Genomic DNA, 21,027 nt, shown 5'->3' on the forward strand with positions numbered 1-21,027 from the left:
GATGAGTACCTATCTTTGACTGCGAGCCCCATGCGGGACAGGGACTATGTCTGACCTTAATCACTGTATTTACCCTAGCACTTTAGTGTTAGACAAATAGTAAGTGCTTAACAAATACCATAAAAAGCTAAACCCTCCTTTCCTCTTCTCCCACTCCATTTTGCAGTGACCTTGACTTGCTCTCTTTATTCATTCCCCCACCCCCAGTCCCACAGCACTTATGTACATATCTGTCATGTATTTACTTATATTAATAAGTAGCAGAAGCGGAAGCAGAAGAAGAGAAGCAGTGTGGCTCAGTGGAAAGAGCACAGGCTTTGGAGTCGGGGTCATGGGTTTGAATCCTGGCTCTGCCAATTGTCAGCCATGTGTCTTTGGGCAAGTCACTTAACTTTTCTGGCCCTCAGTTCCCTCATCTGTAAAATGGGGATTAAGACTGGGAGCCACCCGTGAGACAACCTGATCTCCTTGTAACCTCCCCAGTGCTTAGAACAGTGCTTTGCACATAGTAAGTGCTTAATAAGTGCCATCATTATTATTATTAATGTCTGCCTCCCCCTATAGACTGTAAGATTGCTGTGGGCAAGGAAAGTGTCTGCTTACTGCTACATCGTACTCTCCCACGTACTTAGTACAGTGATCTGGACATGGTAAGTGCTCAATAAATATGATTGAATGAATGAATTTAAAAAGTGCTGTGGGGTTGACGTTGGGGAGAATAGTAAGTGCTCAAAGGTCACAAATCCAAGTACATACATGACAAAGAAAGAGAGTAAGCTGTGGATGGGGGAAATGACTTAATCTGGGAGGGCCTCTTGGAGGATATGTGACCTTAATAATGCTTTGAAAGTGTGGGGAGTGGTGGTCTGGCCTTCAAGGGAACCGAAACCAAAGGGATTTTGGCTCTTGGGGTGGAAGGTGAGATGTGAGGGATGGTCAGCAACTGGGAGTGCCACAAAGAGGAGAAGGAAGAGGAGGAGGAGAAAGAGGAGAGGAGGAGGAGAAGGAGAAGGAATAGGAGAAGGAGGAGGAGGAGGAGGAGGAGGAGGAGAAAGAGGAGAGGAGAAGGAAAAGGATGAGGAGAAGGAGGAGGAGAAGGAGAAGGAATAGGAGAAGGAGGAGGAGGAGGAGGAGAAAGAGGAGAGGAGAAAGAAAAGGAGGAGGAGAAGGAGGAGGAGGAGGAGAAGGAGGAGAAGGAGGAGAAAGGAGAGGAGAAGGAAAAGGAGGAGGAGGAGGAGGAGGAGAAGGAATAGCAGAAGGAGGAGGAGAAGGAGGAGGAGGAGGAGAAGGAGGAGAAAGAGGAGAAAGAGGAGAGGAGAAGGAAAAGGAGGAGGAGAAGGAGGAGGAAGAGGAGAAGGAGAAGGAATAGGAGAAGGAGGAGGAGAAGGAGGAGGAGGAGGAGAAAGAGGAGAGGAGAAAGAAAAGGAGGAGGAGAAGGAGGAGGAGGAGAAGGAGAAGAAGGAGGAGAAAGAGGAGAGGAGAAGGAAAAGGAGGAGAAGAAGGAGGAGGAGGAGGAGAAGGAGAAGGAATAGGAGAAGGAGGAGGAGGAGGAGGAGGAGGAGGAGGAAAAGGAGGAGAAAGAGGAGAGGAGAAGGAAAAGGAGGAGGAGAAGGAGGAGGAGGAGGAGAAGGAGAAGGAATAGAAGGAGGAGGAGGAGGAGGAGGAGGAGGAAAAGGAGGAGAAAGAGGAGAGGAGAAGGAAAAGGAGGAGGAGAAGGAGGAGGAGGAGGAGAAGGAGAAGGAATAGGAGAAGGAGGAGGAGAAGGAGGAGGAGGAGAAAGAGGAGAGGAGAAAGAAAAGGAGGAGGAGGAGAAGGAGAAGGAGGAGGAGGAGGAGGAGAAGGAGGAGGAGAGAGAAGGAGAAGGAGGAGAAGGAGAAGGAGGAGAGGGAGGAGGAGAAGGAGGAATCAGTGGGAAGACTAGGACTGAAACTGATGCTAAAAGAAACTGAGTGAGACCTAAGGAAGGCTTGACTGTGTCTTAAGCTCACTGTGGGCAGGGAATGTGTCTACCAACTCTGTTATATCATTATATTGTACTCTCCCAAGAACTTAGTACACTGCTCTGCACACAGTAAGCACTCAATAAATACAACCGAATGAATGAATGAACCGCGTTGACACCCCAAGAAGGCCTTTAAAGGAGCACTCAAGAGGCACGAATTGAAACACGATGCGATTTATTTGGGGAAACAGAACCCCCCAGGTAGCGCAGGGCTTTGCTGATTATATACATCCGAACGGCAGCAGCTCACCCAGGAGCGCGCGAGGAACCCCAAGCATGGGTTGGGGAGTGGGGGGCTGGGAAAGGGGTGCTCCAAAATCCCGGTCGAGGCCCGTGGGTCTGGGGGCCGGTCCTCAGAGCCCCACCAAGGGGTCCGGGGGAGAGGGAGGATGGAATAGGGAGAGGGCGGGAAGAAATGGAAATTCGAGGCTGGGAGAGGGTCGCTGCAGGGTCGGGGGTCGGGGGCTTATCTGGGGCAGCGCTGGCTGGAGGAGGATTGGGAGAAGCGGACACTGGACCCGCTGACCCCTCCCCGGCTGCTGCCGGAGGAGAAGCCGCCGCCCAAGCCGCACCGGCTGCCTGAGGAGAAGCCTCCAACTCCGCCGCTGCTGAAGCCTCCACTGCTCCCGAAGCCTCCACCGCTGACGAAGCCTCCACTGCTCCCAAAGCCTCCACCACGGCTGAAGCCGCCGCCCACGGCCGAGGAGACACTGGTATTGCTGCTGACCACGGCTGCCAGGCGAAAAATAACAAGAATCATCAAGGTTGCCAAGTGCTTACTAAGCGCTAGGCACCATAATAATAATCACGATGGTATTTGTTAAGCCCTTGCTATGTGCCGAGCACTGTTCTAATTGCTGGGGTGGATACAAGGTTGTCAGGTTGTCGCCCATGGGGCTCACAGTCCTCATCCCCATTTGACAGGTGAGGGAACTGAGTCCCAGAGAAGGGAAGCGACTTGCCCAAGGTCACACAGCAGACAAGGGGTGGACTCGGGATCAGAACCCAGGTCCTCTAACTCCCAAGCCTGGGCTCTTTCCACTAAGCCATGCTGCTTCTCATAAGTAGTAAGCGTTGGGGTGGGTATAAGCAAATCGGTTGGATGAAATCCCTGTCCTACATTGGGCTCCATTGTTGAGACGCGACTAAGGCTCAGAGAAGGGAACTGGTTTGCCCAAGGTGATACAGCAGACAAGTGGCAGAGGAGGGCTTAGAACCCATGACTCTCTGATTCCCAGGGCTGGGCTCTATCCACTAGGACACGCTGCTTCTCTTTGGGGGAATCAGTCTGTAAGATCCCTGCATCCGAACTCGCTCCTCTGCCCCCTCCAATCCAGCAGTGAGCCCCCAACTTTCTGTGACCTCCAGAGATCTTTCTGGACTGACTAGCTTCCCTTCCCTTGCCCCAGCCCGGCTGACCCCAGAGTCCCCCTCCATCTCTCCTCTCCACCCTTGGCTCCCCTCTCCATCCATGGTATTTATCCAGCGTTTACTTTGTGCAGACAGAACACTATCCTAAGTACTTGGTAGAGTACAATATAAATCACCCCCCCCCAGCCAACTGGCCCCTGGCCGAGTACAGCTGATCCTAGAGACCCATTCCTTCCCTCTTCCCCTCCTTCATCCTTCTCAGCCATCCGTGGTACTTATTGAGCATTTTCTATGGGCAGGCAAAGCACTGTCCTAAGTGCTGCGGACAATACACTACGATATGTTGGTAGACATGATCCCTTCCCTTGAGAAGTTTATAGACTATAGGAGAAGCTGACAGTCTTAAGTCTCCCTATCCATTCTGCCAAGAACAGTCTCCCTGCTCCTATCAGCCTGCCTCTCCCCTAGCCCAGGCAGATTAGGGGAGACCTTTCCCTCCTCCAGGAAGTCTTCCTTGATTCATCCCCAGTCCTACTCTCTACTCTTCTGTCCTGATTGGACTTCAGTGCCACTAGGGAAGGGGGTTATCTGTGGGACTGTCCCTTTTCCCCTATCAGATGGGAGGTTTCCACAGTAATAATGGTAGTACTTGTAAAGCACTTACTATGTGCCAAGCACTGTACAAAACACTGGGTAGATGCTAGATAATCACGTTGGACACATTCCCTGTCCCACATGAGGTTCACAGTCAGAGTGGGAAGGAGAACAGATACTGAACCCCCTTTTCGACTTCAGAAACTGAGGTCTGGAAGAGTTAAGTGACTTGGCTAAGGTAAAACAGCAGGCAAGTGGCAGAACCATGATTAGAACCCAGGTCCTCTTGCTCCCAGGTCCGGACTCTTTACTGAGGATTCCAAGCCCCTCCTCCTCCCCTCCCCCCCCACCCACCCCTACACACACTATGGGCTGGATGGCTGAGTGCCAATCACCCTGGGGATAAAGGCTCCAGGGAAATGGGTACTTACAGATGCTCACAGCACTCTGGCACTCTCCGGACATCCTGTGTGGGGAAACAGAGGAAAGGTCAGCAAAGAGGGTGCGAAGGAATCGATCAATTAGTCAATCCATCAGTAGTATTTATTGAGCATTTACTATGTGCAGGGCACTGTGTTAAGTGCTTGGGAGAGTACAATACAGAAGGGTTGGGAAGAAATGTATCACATATGGGGGACAGTAGACACGGGGTCTGCCCCCCCTCACAGGAAGACAGTTGCCCCCATGTCAGTGGTGAGAAATGAGACTGTATTTAAAGTGGTTGCTATGAGACTTCCATGGAGCTGGAGGACTGGCTGGCAGGAAATTGGTGTGGTCTGGTAAATAGTAACTTATCTGCAAGGTAGCCTTAGGCTTTGTCAAGTCCCCCTGAGCTCTGATCAGTCTCCCGGGGCCCCTGGGGTCCGGGTCGCCCTTGAGCCCCACCTGCACTCCTCTCCTTCCAGCAGCTTCTTGTAAGTGGCAATCTCCACATCCAGGGCCAATTTGACGTTCATCAGCTCCTGGTAATCCTTCAGCAGCCTGGCCAGGTCATCCTTAGCCTTCTGCAGGGCAGCCTGGAGTTCTTCCAGCTTGGCCCGGGCATCCCTGAGTGCCATCTCCCCGCGCTGCTCCGCATCGGCAATGGCCGTCTGCAGGTTGGCATTCTGGAGGGGAGAGGGGACAGAGGAAACAGGTGAGTGAGAGGGGTTCCATCAAATTCCCCCATCCATCAGGGATGGCTGGGATGGAGACCTATCTGGAGGCAGAGGGCTGGCCCAGATGAACTCTTGGGTACCATCAGGCTCGGGGCTTTTAGGATGGGATCACTTTCCTCCCTCCTTCCCATCTCCAGCTCCCCCGGCTCCAGCCTCTCCCCACCTGCTTCTTGATGCTCTCGATCTCGGCCCGCAGCCGCTGAATCATGCGGTTCAGCTCCATGATCTCAGTCTTGGTGCTCCTCAGGTCATCTCCGTGGCGACCAGCGGTGGTCTGCAGCTCCCCGAGCTGGAGGTGGGAAGAGGGAAGTCAGACCGCCATCGCGGATCAGAGACAGTTGGGGGGTCTGCATGATTCCTCACCCAACCTCCTGCTTGTTGCCAGTTCCGAGTCACATCCTCCAGGAGGCCTTCCTGGAACCCTTCCCGCACTCAATCAATCAACCCACGGTACTAATTGAGTGCTTATTGGATGCAGAGCACTGTACTAAATGCTTCTCCTCAACCTCCTTCTCATTCCCACTGTTGTTTGGGGACCTACTTGGGGGTGACCTCAGACCCTCCCCCAAGCAAGGCAAGCTCCCCTGTGGGGGACTGGCTGGGGTCTAAAGGGTTCCAGGGGGTAGAAATCTTTCTCCTACCTTGGTCTGGTACAGGGCCTCGGCCTCAGCCTTGCTGCGCTGGGCGATGTCCTCGTACTGGGCCCTGACCTCGGCGATGATGCTGTCCAGGTCCAAGCAGCGATTGTTGTCCATGGACAGGACCACGTTGGTGTCGCTGATGTGGGTTTGCATCTGGGACAGCTCCTGGAGGCACACAGAAAGTCTGAGCCCATCCCAAGTGTGTGTCCCGAGGATAGGGCAGCAGGAACCCTGCTCTGCAGAGACCCCAGAGGGACTCAGAACACACAACATGCCCCCAACCCTCTTTCTGAGAAGATCCTGGGCTGCGGGAACACCAGACACCCCTAAACTGCTTCTTGAGAACACATCCCTGATGTCTGATTTCACTGGTTCCTGGACCCCGACCCCCAATCCCGGGCCAAGGGGGCCCCCCAACCCCCACGTTGGCCTTGCAGTTATACAGGCTCCTCACCGCATCATACAACGTCCGCAGGAAGTTGATTTCGTCCGTCAAGGAGTCCACCTGGCTCTGCAGTTCCACCTTGTTCATATAAGCAGCATCCACATCCTGGGAGGGGTGGGAAGAATGGGAGAGCCTAAATTCAACCCCCCAGTGTCCAGAGAGGTGAGGGTGTCCCAAACACCCCCTCGCTCCTCCTGCCCAAAGATCCATGTCCATTCCTGCACTCTGGAGGGACCCAGAGGGTAAGCAGTGTGGACTAGTGGATAGAGCATGAGCCTGGGAATCAGAATGACCTGGATTCTAATCCCGGCTCTGTCACTGGTCTGCTGTGTGACCTTAGGCAAGTCTCTTTACTTCTCTGGGCCTCATTTATCTCATCTGTAAAATGGGGATTAAGACTGTGAACCCCATGTGGGATATGGGCGTGTGTCCAATCTGATGACTTTGAATCTACCCCAGCACTTAGAACAGTGCCTAGCACATTGTAAGCCCTTAACAAATGCCATTAAAAAAAAAACAAAAAAAAACTGGGGCGGGAAGGGAGGGGGGGAAAGCTGGGAAGGGCTGGAGCCCCAGGTCCCAGTGGGGAGGGACAAAAAAAGCCAGGAGATGGAAGCCCCTTCCAAAGCCTCCATGAGCCAGGGAGGGGAGGAATTAGTTCCCTGGTAACAAGACAGATTGAAGTTTGAACAAAGAGATAATTTTCCAAATTGCACCCCGAGGGCAACAGAGCTCTTTAGAACCACAAGACAGCCCCTCCCACTGGAAGAGGGAGGATGAGATGGAAGAAGGGGAAGTAGAGTGGTCTAATGGATAGAACCCGGAGCCTGGGAGTCTGAAGGACTTGAGTTCTAATCCCGGCTCCCCTAATTTTCTGCTGTGTGACCTTGGGCAAGTCATTTCACTTTTCTGGGTTTCAGTTACCCCATCTGTAAAATGGGGATTAAGATTATGAGCCCCTTGTGGGATATGACCCGTGTCCAACCTGATTACCTTGTATCTACCCCAGAGCTTAGACTGGTGGCTGGCACGTAGTAAGCACTTTAATAGCGTAAGAAAAAATAAAAGATCAGGCCCTTAGGCAGGAACTAGACCTTCAGAGATGCCCAGATCCCTATTCCTTATTCCTGTTCATCTAGTCTCCCCCCTCCTGCTCCCCCACTCCCACTAGAAACAGAAGAAGAGGGGGAAACCCACTTCTCATGCAAAACAGGAAAACTTGAGCTCCTTATTCAAACACCCAATTCCTCTTCTCCCCCGCCTGCCCCCTTACCTTCTTCAGTGTCACGAACTCATTCTCGGCGGCGGTGCGCTTGTTAATTTCATCTTCATACCTGGTAAGGAGAGGAGAGGGAGAAGGGGGGTTGGACTGTGGTTCTTCCAAGGAAACCAGCCCCTAACGGTCTCTGCTGATCTTACTTGAGTCCCTCGCACTGCAGTTTCTTCCCGAAGAAACACGCTGAGGGGTGCCCTGCTTTGGACATAGCCCCCAGGGGCAGCTGATAGGAGGAAATCCCCTTGCTGATTATTCTGGCCAGAATACCCTCCCTGCTCAGACCAGTAATTATGGTTTCTGCCTCCCTACTCCCTCCAACTGGCCCTTCAGGGCCCCCTGGTTTGGGGGATTTTTTTAACGGGATTTGTTAACCACATTTATTGAGCTTTTACTGTGGGCAGAGCATTTTATTAAGCACTTGAGAGAGTACAATATAACAGAGTTGGTAGACACATGCCCTCCCCACAACGAACTTTGCCAGGCACTGTACTAATAGCTGAGGTAGATACAAGATAATCAGGCTGGGCACGGTCCATGTCCCACATGGGGCTCACAGTCTAAAGAGGAAGGAGAACAGATACCAAATCCCCATTTTACAGACTAAGAAACTGAGGCACAGGGGAATTAACTGATTTGCCCAAGGTCACACTGCAGACCAGTGGCAGAGCTGGAATTAGAAGCGAGGTCCTCTGACTCCCAGGCATGGGCTCTTTCCACTAGGCAACACTGCTTCTCAAACCCAAAACAGGGGTTTGAATCACTTTATTTCTCTGTGCCTCAGTTACCTCATCTGTAAAATGGGGATTGAGACTGTGAGCTCCCTGTAGGACAGGGTCTGTGTCCAACCCAATTTGTTTGTCTCCACCCGAGCACTGAGTACCTTGCCTGACACATAATAAGCACTTAACAAATACCACAATTATTACTAACATTATTATTATTATACTCATGCATTCTCTGGGCCAGAGGAGATGGGACAGATTCTCCCCATTCCACAGCTGGGGCAAACTGAGGCACAAAGAGGTCTTGCAGCAATCACCCTACAGCAAGACCCTCTAGCCCCGCTCTGGGGTGAATGCCTGGGCTCACTTACTTCCTCTTGTAGTCCTCCACCAGCTCCTGCATGCTCCGCAGCTCTCCATCCAGTCTGCCCCGCTCTGTCACGAGACCGTCCAAGTGTCTGCGCAGGCTACTGATGTAGGCCTCAAACAACGGCTCTAGGTTGTTGGTACCCGAGGTGGTGCCAGTCCTCTGCTGCTGCAGGAGCTCCCATTTGGTCTCCAGCACCTTGTTCTGCTGCTCCAGGAATCGCACCTGTGTGGGAGGAAGGGATAGAGAGGGGTGTCAGAACCCCAAAATCCACCGGTCTGGGATACCGGAGGCCCCCCTTTACGGAGGCGTCTAGAGTCTCGAATGGGAAAATGGAAGATTCTGGGTGATTCTGCGGCAGGGTGGATGAGGATCGGATTTTCAGGAGAACTTCCTGCCTCCAATGAGGTCAGATCTCCACCAGCAAAGTGGAGTGGTGATTTCACCATGCAGACAGCACAGGGTGGGAGAAGGAAGCTTGGGCCTGAATCCCACAGCCCATCACCCAATGCTCTTCGCTTAAACCAGAAAATGGCTGTATCTCCCCGCATTTGAAAGGGACCAACTCTCCATTCAGGGGAGTTGATGGAGATTTTAAAGGAAAAAGGGAAGAGGGAGACTTTGCTCCACTGAGGGAGACCGGAGGTAGGAGCATGGCCGAGATGACCTCCCCAGAGATGCTGCGATCCAACGGCATCAGGATGGGGAAGGGTGAAAATGAACTTGGCATTGGGAAAGAGTCCGGGCCTTGTCCCCTCCCCTAACTCTCTCCCAGCAAGCTCCATAGCAAATTCAGTTTTCACTCCTGAGCTGATTAGGGTGGGGATCAGGGATGGGGGAGAGGAGCAGCTGAGACCCAGGGCTGGCTCTAGACCCCTAAACACCCCTACCCCAGACACACACATGCTCTGACTCTGTCTCCCCTACTCAGAGTCGAGGGAGACGGGCTGCCTTTGAAGCAGTAGTTGAGGTTTGGCTGACACTCTACCTCAGAAGAGTGTGTTTCCATGGGTGGCTGAGAGCCAAGCCCCCTCCCTCAAGGAGCCACTAGTAGGGTCCTGAGGGAGAGAGGAGCCCACATGCAGGGAGAGGTGTCCTGGAGCATACCAGAGGCCCACAGGCTACAGCCCATGTAGACACGCCACCATCAGAGGTGTCTGTAACTGTCTGACATCTGATCCATCCCTGAGGCTTCCCCTTCCCTTCCAGCCCTGACGGGTCTCCCGACCCCCACATTTCACCTTATCAATGAAAGTGGCAAACTTGTTGTTGAGCGTCTTGATCTGCTCACGCTCCTGGGCCTTCACGGCCCCGATCTGGGGGTCGATCTCCACGTTGAGCGGCTGCAGGAGGCTCTGGTTGATCGTCACCTCCTGGATGCCGCCGGAGAAGCCCCCAGGGCCGAAGCCACCGGGACCCCCGAAGCCTCCGGGACCTCCGAAGCCAGGACCGCCGTAGCCCCCGGCTCCGCCGAAGCCGCCGGCTCCACCGAAGCCACCGCCGTAGCCACCGCCGAAGCCCCCTCCTACGCCATAACCACCGTAGCCACTGCCTCCGTAGCCTCCTCCACAGACGCCACGGCCGCCCCCGAAGCCTCCGCCACGGGCCCCCACGCTGAAGGAAATGCTCTTACTGCCACCCAGGCTGTAGAGGCTCCGGCTCCCGAAGCCCCCGGCCCCTCCACTCCGGATTCCACAGGCCCCACCGCCCATGCTGGACCGAGCCATGGAGGAGCTCATGCGGCTGCTGCCCGAGACCACAGCCGAGCGGCCGCTGAAGCCCTTGCCCCCGCTGCTGCTGACGGTCGTTCTGCACACTTGTCGGCTCATGGTGATGCTCGCTGAGTTCTGGTGTCGGTGCTGAGATTGGAGCGAGGAAACCGAGAGCTGTGGAGGCAGAACAGGAGACCAGCCTTATATATACCCAGGGAGACTCCGGCCTCCCAGCCCCGGTGAGCTAATTAATCCCCAATACTCATGGGTTGGGTTTGCCTGCCAGGCAACAAGTTTGTTCCCAGAGCCCGAACACACCTTAGAAAATCGTCTGAATTGAGAAAAGTGCTGGTCTGGCAGGCGCGGCACCCCCGGGGGCATTCGGCACTTTTGCACGACGAAGTGTCACCCTGCCGGGGCCACGCTAGGGAGGGCGGCCGGGGACTGCTCGAGACCCGTCTGTCCCTCTGACATCTGCTCTGGGAACGTTCCCCGGCCCCTCCTGCCAACTCAGCCCCCTCTCTGCCTACCGACCGCAAAGGGAGAACGAAAACAACACTCAGGCGGGCACTGAAAATCTCTTTGGGGCCATCCCCTGTTAGCTGAGGAAAACCCATTGCCCTCATCCTATCCTGTCCAAGTGACCCCTGTCCCCCCCTGACTGGGGCATTTTCCCCGGGGCTTGTGCTATAAAGCTGCACCAATTGGCCTGGGCTGAGGGCATCTTCTAGACTTTGAGCCCGTTGTTGGGTAGGGACTGTCTCTATATGTTGCCAACTTGTACTTCCCAAGCGCTTAGTACAGTGCTCTGCACACAGTAAGCGCTCAATAAATACGATTGAACGAATGAATGAATTTGCTTATCTGGATTCAAGGGGCAGGCTGGACCCGATGACCTCTTGAGGGTCTTTCTGGTGGTTTCTGTCCCCCTTTCTTCCCCTGAGCATAAGGTTCTTGGTGAGCGCTCTGGGAAGATCATTGCCTAACCCACCATGGAGCACTTTGAGCCCGCCAAGGCGATTAGCACACTCATTTGTTTGACCTGAATCCTTGGGGAGGTCAGGCCTGTAAATATGCTTTGGACTGGTAGTTTGTAGCCTAACCTGAAAGGTGGTCTTAAACAGCACAGATTTCTCCTTCCAATCCCACCATCTCTGGTGGACAACCTCAGTCCCATGACTGTATCCCATCTGATTATCTCATGCCTAGCCCAGCACTTAGTATGATGTTTGACACATAGTAAGCCCTTAACAAATGCAACTGTCATCATTATTATAATCCTTCCCCCTTAGTCTGTTGAGGGAAGGGGCAGGAGCAAGAGTGAAACTAAGGCCCAGAGAGGTCAAGAGACCATAGCAATGGGTGAAGCCTGGGGAGACTGCAGAGGAAACATAGAAATTCCCTTTTCTTCACAAGAGCACTTCCCTCAGAGACTTGAAGGTAGTCCTGTGTAACTCCTGGAGTTCAAGAAGCCTTTGATTATTAAACAGAAACAAAGGGTCACACAAAGCTCACTCTCTTTTCCAAAGCTGGAAAAGACAAAATGTGGAATATCTAGGTACCTTGGTTTCTCCTCCTTCCTCGCTCCTGTGGGGAGGTGAGGAGTCGGAGAGGGGTGGGTGGGAAATGGAGTGGGAGTAAGGCAGAGCCAGGAGGGGAAAATTTGACCCTCCAGAAGTGGGGAAACAGCCGACTCTCCAGCCTCCATTAAGTTTTTTGGATTATCTGAGGATTCCAATTATCCACTCCACCCCTGGTTCCCCATCCTGGGAGTTGGCAGTGAATTTGGATGGCGTCCGTCAGAAAGGCCCAGGAATTAGCCCGAAGGGTGAAGCCAGTGGCTTAGGGCCTGAATTCTGCTCTCCTCAGAACAAAAATTTCTGCATCTCATAGGAGTCAGCTTGATTCCGTGGAGGTTCCCTCTGAGACAGACTTCTTTCATCCACCTTGGGCATGTTGGGCTTGGCACCACGTACACTTTGCGTGTCTCTGTGTGTCCACATGTATCTGCATGTGTGTGAGGGGAATGCATGTGATCTGTGTGTGTGTAGGAGAGGTCTATGTGGGTGTGGGTCTGTGGGTATTTGTGTGAATGTATGTATGTGTGTGTCTACATGTGTCCTGGGGGCATCTATGTGTGTGTGTGTTTGTGCATGAGGATGGGTGTGACTCTGTGGGTGTATGCACGTTTTCCTTGGGGAGCCCAGGTATGTGTATTCTTGTATAAATGTGTATTTCCCGTGTGTGTGTGTACATACATTGGGTGGGGGGAGGAGGGGAGTGTGGGTGCATGAGGGTTCACATGTGCGTGTGTGTGTGTGTGTGCTTGTTTATTTGTGTATGTGTATGTGTGTGCATGCTTCCAAGATGGTTTCTGGAGGAGGAAGGGGCAGAGGGGTCTGAGCGGTCTATTGGTTCCAGGAGACCAGGGTGAATACACCTTCCAATTGGACAAAGAGTAATAATAATAATTGTAATATTTGTTATGTGCTTACCATATGCTAAGCATTGGGCTAAGCCCAAAGGGTGTCCACAGAGGAGCAGGGTCTTGGTCCCCTGCTCACAGAAATCTCTCACTAGTCCCCTCAGAGACATGGCTCAGTAGCCCTTTAGAGATATCCCTTAGTCCTTCCCATTCAGAATTGTCTCTCACTAGGGGTCCTTGACCTGATCCATGGTCAGAGGGAGCCCGAGGGTCTGGTAGGAGTGGTCAAGCTGGCAGCAAGCCCCCACAAGCCCTCCATGGTGAACCCTAGTCTCTCCAAAGGCTCATCTCATTGAGAAGCCCTTCTCCCTCCCTTTTCCTCTTCATTCTGCCAAACTAGCCCCCCATCTGGAATGCCTCTTTCTAGGATCACTAAAACCCCCCTCCCCCAAGAAGTTTCCCCAGATTGCCCCTCCCAGCCCTTCCAAGTGTGTGTGGTTGGGGGAAAATGGGAGATCCTTCTGACTCCTTCAAGAACCTCTCAGCAGAGGGGTGGGCCTCTCAAAATGATGCTGTAAGCTCTTGACTGGAAGCTCCTTGTGGGCAGGGATGCTGTCTACCAACTCTATTGAATCAAACTCTCCCAAGCACTTAGTACAGTGCTCTGCACAAGGTAACTGTTCAATCAATACCTTAGCTTGATAGCTTGATTGATTGATGCTTGCTTGTTTGGTCCTTTGTCTTGTTTGGAGCCCCATGTGCGACAGGGACTGAGTCCAACTTGATTTGCTTGTATCCACCCTAGTACTTAGTACAGTGCTTGGCACAGAGTAAGCGCTTAACACATACCATCAGTCTTATTATTATTATTTTTATCTATGCTTATATATTTTCCTTTCCCCCCACAAAACTAGCAGGGGCCCCCAAGGCAGGGATCATGTCTTCCCCTCCCTCTGTTCCTTTCCCAGCAGCCAGCATATTGTGTGTGTGTGGGTGTGTTTTTGTCTGTATGAGGATGCAGGGGAGAATGTCCTATGCCCCACAGCAGACTGGCTGCCCCTCTCTTCCCCAGGGCAGGAAGTGTTTATTCTCCACATTCCTCCAGTTCCAGCCTTCCTGGGTGATGGAGGCAGACATCGAACCCTATCGATCAACCAATCAATTAATCAATCATATTTATTAGCTCAGAACACTGTACAGAGCATTTGGGAGAGGACAATGTAACAATATGATGGGAAAATTCTCTGCCCTTAGCAACCTTACAATCTAGAGGGAGAGAAAGATATTAATACAAATAAATACAATATGGATTTGCACCTAAGTGCTGTGGGGCTGAGGGGGTCGGGGATGAATAAAGGGAGCAGGTCAGGGTGTTACAGAAGGGAGTAGTAGAAGAAAAAAGGAGGGCTTAATCAGGGAAGGCCTCTTGGAGGAGATGTGCCTTCAAAAAGGCTTTGAAAGCCGGGAGAGAGGTGGTCTGTTGGATATGAAAAGGGAGAACATTCCAGGCCAGAGGCAGGACGTGGGCGAGAGGCAGAGGCTGAGTAAGTGAGTCCAATGTCTATGTGGCACCAGCTGCTGGCTACTGTCAGGGGAGGGACCTGTCCCAGGACCCCCCCCCCCCCACCACACACACACACACACACAAGGTACAGTACAGCTCCGAGGGGGTCTCCAACCTTGGAGGTCTGGGATTTCTTAGCTCAGGGTATCAACTGGACTAAAAGATTCTTCCTCTGCATCTGAAGGACTTCACCCCTGACGCCACCTTCTCCTCCACAGACTGTGGAATTGTGTGGGGGAGTTGTGGTTGTGAGGTAACACGTGTGTGTGTGTGTGTGTGTGTGTGTGTGTGTGTGTGTGTTGAGGGTACACCCATGGAGAATGGGGGGTGGATCTTGGAAATACATGGATGGGGGGTGGAGGGCTGGAAGGGACCACTAGTTCAACTCATCATTATTATTATTATTATTATTATTATTATGACTTATTATGACTTATTATGACTTATTATGCTATTATTATTACATTTGTTTAGTGCTTACTACATGTCAAGTATTAATCTGAGCGCTGGGGTAGATACAAGTTCAACAGTTCAGACACAGTCCCTGTTCCACATGGGGCTCACATTCTAAGTCGCAGGGAGATCAGATGTTTATTTAATCCCCATTTTACAGATGGGGAACCTGAGGCAAAGAGAAATGAAGAGACTTACCCAAGGTCACACAACAGGCAATTAGCAGAGCCAGGGTGAAAACCCAAGTCGCCTGACTTCCAGGGCTGGGTTCTTTCTACTAGGCCGTGCTGCTTCTCCTCCATTTCCCTGTCTCCAAGCAGGCTTCTCTGGGCCCCCACCCCATCTCCAACTGGGAGAAAAGTCCACTTTCCCCTTTACTCCTGTCCCCTACCTCAGGTTCTCTGAAAGTTCTTCTTTGAGTCTGTCCAAGGTCCTTCTTGCTGCACCATAAACTAGCTCTTTTCCTCAGCAGTCCCATTTGGAGGGTAAAGCGTTGCCATGTCTCTCCCTCCTTCTCCTTTCCAACTCCCCTAGATTCTGCCCTCCCATCTCTCTTTCCTACCCCTCCCACTGGCTGCCCCTTAAACACTGCTCTGGTTGGGGTTCAAAAGAGAGTCAGACCCAGAGAAGAAATGTCTGAGGGGCGATTTCCCCATTCCTTACCGGGCCCAAAGGTGTGGGATGGAGGGGTGATCCCCAGAATGATAATAGTAGTAATAATTATGGTACTTGTTAAGCACCTACTACGTGCCAAGCACTGGTCTAAACACCAGGGTAGATACAAGTTAAACAGGTTGGACACAGTCCCTGTCCCACATGGGGTTCAACTCTTGATCCCCATTTTACAGATGGAATAGCTGAGGAGAAGTTAAGTGACTTGATCAAGATCACACAGAGGACATGTGGTGGAGCCAGGATTAGAATCCAGGTCCTTCTGACTCCCAGGCTCATCAGCAGCATGGCTCAGTGGAAAGAGCCCGGGCTTTGGAGTCAGAGGTCATGGGTTCAAATCCCGGCTCCACCAATTGTTAGCTGTGTGACTTTGGGCAAGTCACTTCACTTCTCTGGGCCTCAGTTACCTCATCTGTACAATGGGGATTAAGACTGTGAGCCCAACATGGGACAACCTGATCGCCTTGTATCCCCCCAGCGCTTAGAACAGTGCTTTGCACATAGTAAGCGCTTAAGAAATACCATCATTAGTATTATTATTATCTTCTATCCACTTGGCCACTCTGCTTCTCTATCTTATCACAAGATAGGGCTAGACAAAATGAGGATGTCCTGCAGCAGGAAGGACTGAAGTTAGACTCTCCCGACCCCAAGAGTTATGGGGTGCTGAATCCGGCAGCCCCAGGAGATCTTTCCCACCCACTACAACCTTCTCAGAAGATAGTCTCGGACTATAGGGTGAGAGGGTGGGCCCTGCCTGGGGCAGGGGGATGGCTGGGATGACCCTGCCTTTGAGGGAGAGGCTCAGGGGACATCAGTGTCAGCGGGAATGCACGGGGCGGGGAGGGCGGGTACAAGCCTAGGAGGGAATCCACCGATGAGTAAACGCCAGGGAAAAATCTCCCAGCTAACACTCACGGCCCTAATCCGGGACCCCGCCAGGTGAGTGGCAGAGGGGGCACGAGTGCCAGCCATCGGAGCTCCGTGCGCCCCTGCCAGCCTCACCCCCGGAGTTAATCCCCTCTGCTGCTGCCCCCAACCTGGCCTGGAGCTCCTGGTGGGCCAGGGCTGGGGCCTTGGAGGAAGTGTCTCTGTGTCTCTTGCCGGAAAAGGGAGGATCTCGGTGAATTGGGCGTGGGCCCCCTGTGAGTTCATCCGAGCCATCCCCCTGCCTCCGGGCGGGACGTGCCTCCCACAGCCGGGGCCGAGAGAGACATGGTCCTCCCTGCATTTGGGACCCGCCGCCCTGGCTACCAGGAAGCTCTTCCTGCTGTCTAATCTCAATCCCTCTTGCTTCAGCAAACCTGCCCCCTCGCCACCAAGGACCCTGCCCCCCAGAGCCCAGACTAGCTGAGAGATAGTCTCTGCCGGGGGTGGGGGGAAAGGGGAGAAAAATGGGAGAAATTAAGAGGATACTGAAAGGTAAGAGACTAACCCTCCCTGGATCGATCAGAGTATAAACTCCTCATGGCAGGGAATGGGTCACTTCTTCATCTTGTACTTTCCAAACGCCTAGTACAGTGTATCCTCAACAAATAGAGAAGCAGCGTGGCTCAGTGGAAAGAGCCAGGGTTTTGGAGTCAGATGTCATGGGTTCAAATCCCAGCTCCGCCACTTGTCAGCTGTGTGACTTTGGGCAAGTCACTTCACTTCTCTGTGCCTCAGTTACCTCATCTGTAAAATGGGGATGAAGACTGTGAGCCCCACGTGGGACAACCTGATCACCTTGTAAACTCTCCAGTGCTTAGAACAGTGCTTTGCACATAGTAGGTGCTTAATAAGTGCCATCATCATTATTATTATTATTATTATTAAATACTGCTATTAACATAGACTGTAAGCTTGTTATGGGCAGGGAATGTGTCTGTTTATTGATATTATTATTGTTGTATTGGACTCTCCTAAGCGCTTAGTACAGTGCTCTGTATACAGCTAATGCTCAATAAATATGATTGAATAAATGACTACTGCAGAGGAATCTGCCCATCGGCCTTCTTTCCTCCAGGTTTCACCCTCAGAACGACACCATCTCACGGGCACAGGGGGTTCAGAGAGGTTGAGCACCTTTCCCAAGCTCACAGAGCATAACCTAGTGTAGGCTGTAAACTCGCTGTGGGAGCGGAATGTGTCTGTTTATTATTATATTTTATTCTCCCAAGCACTTAGTATGGTATTTTGCACACAGTAAGCACTTAATGAATTAGACCGAAAGAATGAATAATGGATAGAGCACAGGCCTGGGAGTTGGGGAATCTGAGTTCTAATCCCACTGTGTGACCTTGGGCACATCAAATAACTCCTCTGTCTCTCAGTTTCCTCAACTGTAAAATAGGGTCTTAATCCCTAGCTCTCCTTCCCATTTAGACTGTCAACCCCAAATGGGACAGGGACTGTGTCTGATCTTGTCTCTGCCCCAGTGCTTTGTTCAGTGCTTGGCACATACTAAGTGCTTAACAAATACCACAGCGATTATTAATTCCCTGTCCTTTGGATCCCTCCCCGGTGCTGAGAAGCGGGTGAGTTTAAGCCCTTCGCCAGCACAAAGGAGCTGAGGAAGCCCTGAACTGTCATCGCTTTTTAAGAGTCAACAGGAGCCTCCCTGGGGCTTGGCTCTCTCACCCTGCTTCATCCTACCGCCTCCCCAACCAGATGTCAACGGGCTCTCCAGACACCCCCTCCTCATCCCCTCTTTTCTGCTAACAAACCAATCTCCTAATCCCCCCTCCTGGAATGCCCTCCCTCCTCTTTCCCTGACCGCTCCCTTCCTTCCATCTTGCCCCTTATTTACCCCTCCCTCAGCCCCGCAACAGCTATGTACATGTCCTTAATTTATTTATTTATCTTAATGAGTTGTTTCCCCCCTCTAGATTGTAAGCTCATTATGGCAGGGAAAGTGTCTACCACTCTGTTATATTGTAATAATAATAATAATAATAATGGCATTTATTAAGTGCTTACTATGTGCAAGCACTGTTCTAAGCTCTGGGGAGGTTACAAGGTGATCAGGTTGTCCCATGGGGGGCTCACAGTCTTAATCCCCATTTTACAGAAGAGGGAACTGAAGCACAGAGAAGTTAAGTGACTTGCCCAAAGTCACACAGCTGACAATTGGTGGAGCCGGGATTTGAACCCCTGACTACTCTCCCAAGAGCTTAATTCAGTGCTCTGCATACAGTAAGCATTTAATAAATACCACTGATTCCTTAAAATCTGGCTCAAATAGTCCCCCTCCTTCACTGGGTTCTGGCCACTCTCAAATTCACTGCTCTCCGCAGCAGCCCAGGTTTGTATCTCTGGGCAACCTTTGGATAGTCCGGAGACAACGAACCCCTCTCTTACCTCACCTCGCTACTCTCCTACTCCAACACAGCCCGCACATTTCGATCCTCCTAACACTAACCTCCTCACTGTGCCTCGATCTCGTCTCTCGCCACCGACCTTTTGCCCATGTCCTGTCTCTGGCCTGGCACGTCCTCCCTCTTCATATCCAACAATCACTCTCCCCACCTTCAAAGCCTTACCGAAGGCCCATCTCCTCCAAGAGGCCTTCCCTTTATTCATGCCCCTTCCCATCCCCACAGCACTTATGTCCGTATCTGTAATTTTATTTATTTCTATTAATGTCTGTCGCCCTTTCTAGACTGTAAGCTCGTTGTGGGCAGGGAATTGTGTCTGTTACATTGTTATATTGTACTCTCCCAAGCGCCTAGTACGTGGCTCAGTAAAAAGAGCCCGGGCTTTGGAGTCAGAGATCATGGGTTCAAATCCCGGCTCTGCCAACTGTCAGCTGTGTGACTTTGGGCAAGTCACTTAACTTCTCTGTGCCTCAGTTACTGCATCTATAAAATGGGGATGAAGACTGTGAGCCCCCCGTGGGACAAACTGATCAGCTTGTAACCTCCCCAGCACTTAGAACAGTGCTTTGCATCATCATCATCATCATCATCGTATTAATTGAGCGCTTACTATGTGCAGAGCACTGTACTAAGCGCTTGGGAAGTACAAATTGGCAACATATAGAGACAGTCCCTACCCAACAGTGGGCTCACAGTATGCACATAGTAAGCTCTTAATAAATGCCATTACTATTATTATTATTACTGCTCTGCACTCAGTAAGTGCTCAATAAATGTGATTGACTACTAACTGATTGACTCTCCCCTCCCCTTCACTGAGCAGTGAGCCACTGGGTGGACGGGGACACAGAGGCAGCTCCTTGTGTGTAGGGAATGTGTCTGTTTATTTTTGTATTGTACTCTCCCGAGCACTTAGTACAGTGCTGTGCACACAGTAAGTGCTCAGTAAATATGATTGAATGAAAACAGCCGAGCCACTGCAGGGTGGGAGTTGCAGAAAGGTCCCGGGCCCCCAGTTCTGAGGAGGAAGGAGGAGCAGAGCTGGTCCCTGGAGGTCTCTGCAGCGATTGCCAGCAATTCCCTGGCAGCAGAAGGAATGAAGTTAGACTGTAGGGAGGACTTCCCAGCAGTCAGTCATACTTATTAATAATAATCATGGCATTTGTTAAGCGCTTACTACGTGCAAAGCACTGTTCTAAGCGCTGGGGGGGATACAATGTGATCAAGTTGTCCCACGTAGGGCTCACAGTCTTAATCCCCATTTTTACAGATGAGGTAACTGAAGCTCAGAGAAGTTAAGTGACTTGCCCAAGGTCACACCGCAGACTTGTGGTGGAGCGGGATTCAAACCCATGACCTCTGACTCCAAAGCCCGGGCTCTTTCCACCGAGCCACACTGAGTGCTTATTGTGAACAGAGCACTGTACTGAGAGCTTGGGAGAATACCATATAACAATATTACAGACACATTCCCTGTCCACAAGGAATCTCAGAGCTGGAAGGACTTCGGGAGGTCACCAGGTCCAGCCCCCTGCCTCTGGCATGAAGTACCCAGGGATCACAGGTGTCTGTCCCCAGTCTAAAGATCTCCAGGGGCAAAGACCCCAACTTCTCCCTATCCCCTCCCAGGGCAGGTAAGAAAGTCTGCCCTTGGTCTAACCCAACTCCTTCCCGCTGCAATCGAAGACCTTTCCTACAGTTCTGTATCTGTGGACACACAAAGGGAAAAGATTAGTGAGTGCCCTTCTCCTAGATTCAGCTGTCTCATCAGGAAAATGAGGATTTAATATCTGTTTGCCTTCTCTCCTACTTTGTGTGATTGTGAGCCCTGTATGGGACAGAAATGTTATCTGATTTGGTCATCCTCTATCTACCACAGTGCTTTGTACAGTGCTTGTCACAAAATACTCACTTAAGTTTGTTATGGGCAGGGATTGTGTCTATTTATTGCTGTATTGTACTTGCCCAAGTGCTCAGTACAGTGCTCTGCACACAGTAAGTTCTAATAAATATGATTGAATGGATGAAATGTCACTATCATTATATTATTATTAATAATAATAATCAATTGTATTTATTGGGAGCTTGTGTGCACAGCACTGTACTAAGCACTTAGGAGAGTGCAATATAACAGAGTTGATAGGTCTGTTCCCTGTCCACAATGGAGCAGCGGGGGAAGCAATGAAGCCTAGTGGAAAGAGCAAGGGCTTGGGAGTCAGAGGACTTGGGTTCTAATCCAAACCCTGCTATTGGTCTGCTCTGTGACCTTG

The 21,027-nt window shown here is 51.6% G+C and overlaps 1 protein-coding gene across 2 annotated transcripts; it reads right to left on the reverse strand.

Annotated features, from left to right (window-relative positions):
• Positions 1–2,468: 2,468 nt before the first annotated feature.
• Positions 2,469–10,404, reverse strand: KRT3 (keratin 3). 2 transcript variants are annotated; one of them, XM_038752118.1, is made up of 10 exons: positions 10,074–10,404; positions 9,817–10,001; positions 8,580–8,800; positions 7,484–7,544; positions 6,220–6,315; positions 5,766–5,930; positions 5,288–5,413; positions 4,853–5,073; positions 4,399–4,433; positions 2,469–2,734 (listed from the first exon to the last, which is right to left on the reverse strand). In XM_038752118.1, exons 1-10 carry the CDS (start codon positions 10,402–10,404, stop codon positions 2,469–2,471), a joined length of 1,707 nt encoding a protein of 568 aa, XP_038608046.1. The 2 variants fall into 2 exon arrangements, with proteins under 2 accessions (XP_038608046.1, XP_038608044.1); XM_038752116.1 differs by having other exon boundaries at positions 9,817–10,404.
• Between the last annotated feature and the right edge of the window lie 10,623 nt (positions 10,405–21,027).

Source organism: Tachyglossus aculeatus, chromosome 10 (assembly GCF_015852505.1).
Source record: "Tachyglossus aculeatus isolate mTacAcu1 chromosome 10, mTacAcu1.pri, whole genome shotgun sequence".
Classification (NCBI taxonomy): domain Eukaryota; kingdom Metazoa; phylum Chordata; class Mammalia; order Monotremata; family Tachyglossidae; genus Tachyglossus; species Tachyglossus aculeatus.